Genomic DNA, 8,850 nt, shown 5'->3' with positions numbered 1-8,850 from the left:
CCACACCACCCCGGGCTTGGAGCATCTTACCCTGTCAGTCTTCACCCATTCACCTTTCTTCTCCATGCCGGTTTCCCCAGCACACAGTGTTATGCCCTCCATGTGAGAAATAGAGACTTTATTAGGCACGGGGTGTGATAGCTAGGCAGTTACAAGATGGCTGTGGGACTTCCTCCCAGGTTGCTGTAAAGTACTCCAAGGGAAGCAAGGAATGAAGAGCGTGGGTTTTCTCTGCCCTCTCCCTTCAAGGCTGCATGCGAATGGCCCCATCCAGCCGGATGACCTCTCCATTGATGAATGGGTTCTCAATGATAGCTTGTACCAGATGAGCATACTCAGCGGGATCACCCAGTCGACTGGGGAAGGGCACCTGGCTGGCTAAGAAGTTGCGTACTTTTTCTGGGAGGGTGGTGAGCAGCGGGGTGCCAAACAGGCCTAGACAAGACAGTCAGAGTCAGAGGCCCACCCTTCCTGTCACACTTACCTGGTCCCTCTTCACCTCAGCTCTACCTATGGTACTTCCCGATGCCCAGAAATGGAAGGCTGCTGCTGCTGAGGTAGTAGATAGTCTCCCCTCTCAATTGCCCATAAATACTACCCAATCCCAGGTGTGGCAGGGAGGGAAAACCTCTACCTGGAGCAATGGTCATCACTCGGATGCCCATGGGAGCCAGATCCCGAGCAATGGGCAGGGTCATGCCCACTATGCCCCCCTTGGAAGCAGAGTATGCAGCTTGTCCAACCTGGAGAAGGAGTAGAAGTCATACATGGAAGGGCCCTAGTAAGTCACCAAGGAGGCACAAATCTTGCCCTTGCCCACACACCTGGCCCTCAAAGGCAGCCACGCTGGCAGTGTTGATGATGACCCCACGTTGGCCTCCCTGGTCTGGTTCGTTCTGGCTCATCTCACTGGCCACCAGGCGGATCACATTGAAGGTGCCTAGGAGATTCACCTGAAAGACCAGCAGAGACATGCTGTAGGAACTTTTGTCCCCTAAAAACTTTGGAGGCACTCTCAGCCAAATACCTTTTACTCACACCCCTGGGGAACCTCGAGACCTTACATTAAGAACTCGTTGGAAATCCTCCAAGGAATGGGCCTGATTCTTCTTTAAGTTGTATGTCTTCATGGCCACTGCAATGCCTGCACAGTTGACTGCCACATCCACACGGCCAAATTTTTCTTTTGCTAGAGTCAGGGCTGCTTGCACGTCCTTCTCTGAGGTCACCTTCAAAGGGAGAGGTGGAGAACACACACCACTAAACCTGGGCAAGGGAAGAACAGGTCTAGTCTCTGAGTAACTCGTGTAAGCAAGGAGGAGGCCAAAAGAAAACATGAGAGTGGGGCAAAATGGAAAATGTTAGGTGCCATAGTGCTCAAAACTGTTTTCAGACCTATACCCTCTTTTGATAAATTCACATACCCCTGGAGATTTCTGTGGACCAGAGCAGTTTCAAGAATTATTGATATGATGATAAACTAGCTTTTTTATACCTCTACCTGCTAAGGTGATTTCATCCAGTTTTTACTTTCTGTAGTTTGTTTTGTGAAAAGTTTTTCAACTTTTTCAACTTTACAAATATAAAATTACAGGGCACAATATGCATTTTCAAACTATCCATACCCCCTCCGGGAGATTCTGATTTATCCAACTCCCATCCCCACTGCTGTGGATCCAGGCTTTGTACATTCCTTATTGTAGGTGCTCCCACAGTGCTGGACGGATGGCTCAGGCCAAAAGGGACAAGGAGATAGGTCCATCAACCACAAAGATAGCACCCTTAGAGAAGGAGGACCCCACGGGTTCCCAGGTCGGTTTTGGTGACCTCATACCCACACTTACATCAGCTGGGGCAAAGGCGCAGCTCTTCCCTAACTTATTGGCTTGGACCTCCCCATCTGAGTTGGGCAGGTCTACAAGCACAGCAGTGGCCCCTTGCCCCACCAGTCGCTCTGCTGTGGCCAGACCTAGACCAGAGGCTCCTCCGGTTATTAGAGCAACCAGGCCCTGTGAAGAAAGATCAGTCAACGGTACACCGTGGAGACCACCCCCACCCTTTCATCTGCCTGTTCTCCAGGCTTCTGCGACGGAAGTTCCTGTGTTCTCCAGGCTTCGGCGACGGCGGTGTGACCCAGTTGTGTTTCCTCTTCTTCAGGACAGGGCCTCTGGTGTCTCACCCCCAGAAAGCCCACCCAGTCACCCCACACACATGTGCCGCGGAGAGTTGACCTTCACCTCCCGAGCCCAACCGCCGCACTACCAGGCCTACATAAATGTGACCCTTTCGCCCGGCACCGAGCTCTTCCCCCCAGATCCATGGCCGCGTGGTCCCAGTTGGCGTGGCGGAGCAGCCAGGAGGAGCGAAGACCCCACTACCTTGACTCCCCGACATGCCGCAGCCATCTTGCTCCGAACTCTCCCGGGGCCTGACGGGCAGGCGGGCGCTGATTGGCTGAGGCGGAGGAGGGCGGGGGGGAGGGCGAGGGGGCGGGCCGAGGAGCAAGTCTTCGGGGCGTGGCGTCGGCTGCAAGCGTCCCCAGCGGAGAGGGCGAGGCCTCCTCAAGGTGTCTCCCGAGTTATTTCACCTGGAGAAAGAACCGGATTGCCGCATCTCAGTACCAACCACACACTCCGCTTAACTCTCTAGCTGTTGTCTGGGCAGGCGGCCAACTCCGCGGGGGAGTAGGTGGACAGGAGATTGAGAGTTTTCCTTAATCCGCAGAAAAAGACTTCATTCAAGCATAAACATATGAGAGTCATATTCCAGGCTGTGTGCGGGTCACTGGGGATACCAAGGGGAATACTAAAAGGTTCATGTTTTCCAGCAGGACACAGTACAGTTGGAGGAAAAGATAATTACAGTATAGACACAGAGAAAGAAAGGGACAGAGAACAAGATTCTGAGACATAGACAGACATAGATATCCAAAGATGGAGATTCTGAGAGCCACCAAAGGGAACTATGTTTTTTTTAATTTATTTTTTATTTTCAGCATAACAGTATTCATTATTTTTGCACCACACCCAGTGCTCCATGCAATCCGTGCCCTCTATAATACCCACCACCTGGTACCCCCGACCTCCCACCCCCTGCCCCTTCAAAACCCTCAGATTGTTTTTCAGAGTCCATAGTCTCTCATGGTTCACCTCCCCTTCCAATTTCCCTCAACTCCCTTCTCCTCTCTATCTCCCCATGTCCTCAATGCTATTTGTTATGCTCCACAAATAAGTGAAACCATATGATAATTGACTCTCTCTGCTTGACTTATTTCACTCAGCATAATCTCTTCCAGTCCTGTCCATGTTGCTACAAAAGTTGGGTATTCCTCAAAGGGAACTATGTTAAGGAAGAGATTGAAAGGAGCAGAGATGCCAGGCAGGATCACAGAGATGGGGGTGTGGAGCGCCACTAAAAGACAGAGAAGCTGGGGCGCCTGGGTGGCTCAGTGGGTTAAGCCTATACCTTCTGCTCAGGTCATGATCTCAGGGTCCTGGGATAGAGCCCCACCCCTGGTTCTCTGTTCAGCAGGGAGCCTGCTTTCCCCCCTTTCTCTCTCTGCCTCAGCCTCTCTACCTACTTGTGACTTCTCTGTCAAATAAATAAATAAAATCTTTTAAAAAGAGAGAGAGAGAGAGAGTGACAGAGACAGAGAAGCTAGAGACATACACTCTGAGACAGACATTCTTAAGAAGCACAAGCCCAGAGAGGCATAAACAGAGAAGCAAAAACATCTTTCATCAGCTCAGTCTCTTCTATTGTCTTCTATCTGTGTCAAACGTATTTTAAATTCCAGAGCCCAAATCACACATTGCTGAGTGGACCTCAGCCAGACACTGTCATGTTAGACCCAGGTCTTTAGTCATCCTAGAACATCTTTCAGCCAGCATCCCAATTAGAATCTTGAGCCCACCTAATCTACCTAATCTGACTTTCTTTTATACTCTTCCGCAAACCAAGGTCTTCAAGCCATAAACCTTAGTCTACATTTTCAGCCCCATTCAGCTTTACGTTTCCTCTTTCTGAAGTATCTCCCCACATGCTTTCCCAGCCAGAAAGATTTCCTTCTTGGCCTCCTAGTTGTTGATAACCATCATGCTCATGGTCACTATACCATATTCCCCAAAGGGTTTAGAACAAGATTCACAATCTTTCTGACTACATGAGGTCCTCCCAGCAATTTACAGCACCCTTCACTGGGCCCAATATACTCCAACCACATGGCTTCTTTATGTTCATCTTTGCATTAGCTGTTCCCTCTGCTTGGAGTTCTCTCTCCCTGATGTTCGCATGATTGTCTTTTTCTTCTTCTTTTGATCAGAGAACTAAGCTTAAATGTCACCTCCTCTCCCTGACCACTCAAGTGTAGAGACCTAGTTATTACCCTGTTGTGTTGGAGGAATTTATCGAGGAGGTGACCACTGGCTGACCTGAGAGCTGGAGCCTGCAATGGGTATCTCTGCACCCCTTCCCTGTCTTCGGAATGTATACTCTGCCCAATGTTCCCACGGCCAGAGCCATTTCAGGGACATAGCCTTGAGAGAGTAAGATGTTGTTGAAACCATCTGGACTGAACACACAGCTAAACCCAGCTAAAGCCTCTATATAGAATTTAAGATTCCAGTTGGTGGGTGCAGAGATCTATTCATCTTTCAGCTGTCCAAGACAAGCCTTGTATGTAAATTCTCTTGCTTGTTAAATCTGCCACCTACCAATCTGGAACAGTCTGCCTCTATCTTTGGTCTCTCCATGCTCTCATGTACAGGGGCCAATTTGTGAGCCAACACATTGCATATCTGAATTCTCTGCATAGCACTTACCAGCCTGTAATCTTTTTTCTAATCTCAGAGCCAGGTGTGTTTTAGAATTCAGATTTTTATTTTTTTCAATTTTACAAAGGAATACCTACTCTATATTACATAACTGCATATACTCGATGATATGTAACTACTGAGAAAGATCTAGAGCATCACTTATAATTAAACATTAGTATTTCTAGAGTGAAAAGCATGAACATTAACACTAAGGGTTAATCAAGACTATAGATAGCTTTGCATTACTTCAGGTCAGGTTTTGTCACCTAATGGGTTTGGGTTCCAACGTATGAAAACACAACCTTATGTTTTTCAGAAATTTGGGGGTCATGGAACTGTGCCTAAAGACTTTTGAGCCTTGTCTAACGCTGTCTTATTTGTGTGTCTGTGTGTGTCTGTGTGTGTTGTATAGTTCTCTCCCTGCTAGAAGGTAAGCCCCATAGCAGCAGGGTCTTGTCCTATTGGTTCACCTTTTGGCTACACAATCCCCAGAGCACTACCCGGCATGTACTAGCCACTCAATACCAATGAATGAATTGATCAATCAATCAATCAATCAATCTTGGGAGAATTTTGGGCCCAGCTTCATGATTCCTCCATCTGCTTAACTCCAGGGGCCTTCACCTCCTCTTATTTTTAACCACTTCTATCTAGGCAACATTATTAACCTTGCCATGCCCTGAATGACTCCCCTAATTCCCTGGCATCTACACACCACCATCTCTCATTCTGAACATGTTCCAGTCAATTTTGGCTCTACTCCCTTCCACCACTTCTTTTATCTCCTTGAACTCTGTTATTCAATGGGTCTTTCCATTTTCTTTCAACCTAGCAGTCTCTTCCTACTTTTCTTCTGGCCAGTGTAAACCCTCTGTCATTTCCCCCTCTATCTTTAACCACCCTTGATGGCACCCTCCACCCATTTTTCCCTTGACATCTTACTAATTCAATTTCTTGGCTTTTCAGGACAGACTCTGAAGCCAGAAGGCCTGGGTTTGAATCTCAATTCCATCATTTACTAGTGAATGATCTTGGGTAAGTTACTTAACTGTTGCATCTCAGGCTCCTCTTCCATAAAATGGGCATAATCAAAGCACCTATCTTGTAGAGTTGTTAGGAATAAAAGAGTGAATAACTATATAAGAAAAAAGGGTACTCAGAACAGCACCTGGCCTTTAGCAAGATCTATGTAAATGTTAGCTATTGTTACTCCTCAGAGTAGTGTCTCTTAGCCTTTTTTAGGCTGTGAAAACCTCTGGCAGTCCAGCAAAGTCTAAGGAATCCCTTCCTAGAATAATACATGCATGAGATAGAATATAAGAATAGGATTACAAAAGAAATATAATTATCAAGATAAAAAGAAACACATCTGTAATGTAGTAACATATGTGCTTCTTTATTTATACATTAAATCCCAAGCCCTATCAACAGATCTCATGGCTACCATGATTTCAAAATAGTGACATTATTTCGAGAGATCTGTAACAACACTGATATGCTATGAAAATCTGATTTCCACTGGTAACAAAGCCACAGGTACTGCTAATACTACTATAGTTTGTTACTCACATCCCCTGGAAGGACATATCACACTCGTGTTGGTGGTAGTGAAAGTAAAGATGCAATTTCGCCCCATCCAAGTCCGTGGGCTACTTGAATTCTCCCTACAGTCTCTGAAGGGGCTGTGGACCCCAGGTTAAGAACTCCTGTGTTTAGAGCAAATGTGATGAAGTTCTTGAACCTAAGTGAGGTTCAATAGGGTGAGGTTCGGAGCCGACGGCTAAGAAAGAATTCTTTAGACGTCTTTGGTGTGAAAAGGTGGTTTATTAGAGCACGGGGACAGGACCCGTGGGCAGACGGAGATGCTGCTGCGCCGGGCATGTGAGGAGTGGCTGGTTATATACACAGGAGTTGGGTAGGTGAGGACAAAGGGTTGTTCAGAAGGGCTATTGGGGTAAAGAAGACTGTCAGGATATTGAAGGCCTGGTTACTATCAAGCCAAGGCCACTTTCCCTCTAATGAGGCACCAACATAAAGACAATTGGGAGTGTCCTGGTGGAATGTTACATTCCTGCTATCAAACGTCCTTGTTAGTGAGATTTAGGTTTAGAAGAAATTTAACTTTATTTACTTTTCTTTCTACCTTCGCCTCCTTCGGTTTTTTATGGAGGGGAGGGTGACGTTAGGGCTTGAGAAACTGAGTTATGTGTCTTTGGAAATTGGGCTATTGATAAGGTAACTTCTTTGTTGTAAATCTCAAGGACATTTGTAAACCAAGAGAGACTCCTGCTTTGCAGGACTGTGATCTCTGCCAGATAACCATTTGTTCTTCTTTTAGGGCAGTCAGGGGTGCCTGTGGAATGTCACACATATTACCAAGGGGAGTGGGTGGAGAGGGGGTGCAAGGCGCCAGCCCCTGCTCCGTCCTCAGCCAGTCTCCTACTCCCTCATCAAATGGAGGCCATTATGTGAACAGTTCCTCTGTCTTCACCTCCAATATTGTCTCTACCCACACTGTCCTTTCTTTGAGTCTCAGAGAAGAGAGGTCCTGCTTGGGGCTTGCCATTCCCACTGGGCTCTGGGTCCCAGCCCCTCCCATTTGCTTGGGCGTTTGTGCCATTGAGCATCTTCTCTCTTTATAGTACACACCTCTGTCTCAAGATCATTAGAAAATAGGGAACTGAGCAAACCCAACTTTTGCACACAACAGATAATCATCACTTTGGGTGTATGTAGGCGAGAAGTGAGCAAAGGAGCATGTCACCAGAACCAGCAACATTCAGCATTACATCACAATCCCCAGGGGGTATTAGCCTTACCAGGAGGTGGGAGAAAAACAAAGGTGGTTTCACCCCTGGGAGATAAAAATCACAAGATAACCCATTTAACCCTTGAGGGTGCCTGCCATTTCCCCTGCAAAAACAGAGCTGCACTGGATCCAGCTGACTCCAAGGTAGCATTGGCAAATATAAAGGACCCCAAATGATGAGGGCGGGAAGCATCCAAATGTGTGCTTGTTGGGACACAATCTGAATGAATGGTTTAAATTCTAAAGGCGTGTGTGGAATATGAGAATGTGGCCAGCATCTGAGAGCGTGCTGAGGATGCATGCTGGCTGAGTGTTTACCATTTGATTAAATGTTACTGTGTCTGAATGAACTTGTGTGATTCCAGCCTAAGTTCAACATGACTTTACCATTGCCCAAATGAACAGCCATTGTTTAGTCTTGGTATAATCAGAACTTTCTGACTGCATTTTGCCATGTTTGATCATTTCCTCTTCCTAGAACCCCCACCTCCTTGGTTTCCATGACACCTAACTCTCCTGGTTCTTCCTACTTCCCTGACTGTTCCTTTTGGTCTTCTCCCTGCACCCCCTTTTCTTCTGCAACCCCTGTCTCTGGGGAGCTTAGCCATCTTAGTTTTAATACTGCCTCTCTGCTAAGGACTTCCCAATATTTACCTCTAGCTCACCTTCTCCACTGAACTTCAGAATGAGGTAGCCAGTCATATGCCGGCCCCCTACACCGGATGTCCCTCTGGCATCTACAACACATATCCTAAACTAAACTCAATCATTGCCCCTTAAACCTTCTTTATCTCAGTTGATAGTAATATTGTTTCCCCAAGCATATAAGCTGGATCTTGGGACTGATGCCCTCTTTGTTCTTTCTAATCAATTGCCAGATCCTGTTGATTTAACTCCTACATACTTCTTGAATCTGGCTCCTCCTTTTTCCTAGCTTCCAATTATCACCACCCTAAGTCTCTTGTCTGTATTATTGCAACTGGTCAGATCCCACAATTATCCCACTTAAAGGATCTTTCAAGAAGCCAGAAGAAGACTTTTTCTTTTTCTTTTTTTTTTTTAAAGATTTTATTTACTTATTTGACAGAGAGAAATCACAAGTAGGCAGAGAAGCAGGCAGAGAGAGAGAGAGGAGGAAGCAGGCTCCCTGCTGAGCAGAGAGCCCGATGCGGGACTCGATCCCAGGACCCTGAGATCATGACCTGAGCCATAGGCAGTGGCTTAACC

The 8,850-nt window shown here is 46.7% G+C and overlaps 1 protein-coding gene across 1 annotated transcript; it reads right to left on the bottom strand.

Annotated features, from left to right (window-relative positions):
- Nucleotides 1-101: 101 nt before the first annotated feature.
- Nucleotides 102-2,475, bottom strand: HSD17B10 (hydroxysteroid 17-beta dehydrogenase 10). Its single transcript, XM_059385369.1, has 6 exons — nt 2,379-2,475; nt 1,845-2,009; nt 1,065-1,229; nt 825-953; nt 635-743; nt 102-435 (listed from the first exon to the last, which is right to left on the bottom strand). The coding sequence occupies exons 1-6, from the start codon at nt 2,403-2,405 to the stop codon at nt 245-247; spliced, it is 786 nt and encodes a 261-aa protein (XP_059241352.1). The 5' UTR covers nt 2,406-2,475; the 3' UTR covers nt 102-244.
- Nucleotides 2,476-8,850: the final 6,375 nt, after the last annotated feature.

The sequence above is a fragment of the Mustela nigripes genome, chromosome X, assembly GCF_022355385.1.
Source record: "Mustela nigripes isolate SB6536 chromosome X, MUSNIG.SB6536, whole genome shotgun sequence".
Taxonomy (NCBI): domain Eukaryota; kingdom Metazoa; phylum Chordata; class Mammalia; order Carnivora; family Mustelidae; genus Mustela; species Mustela nigripes.
This window is presented reverse-complemented; position numbering and strand designations above follow the sequence as displayed.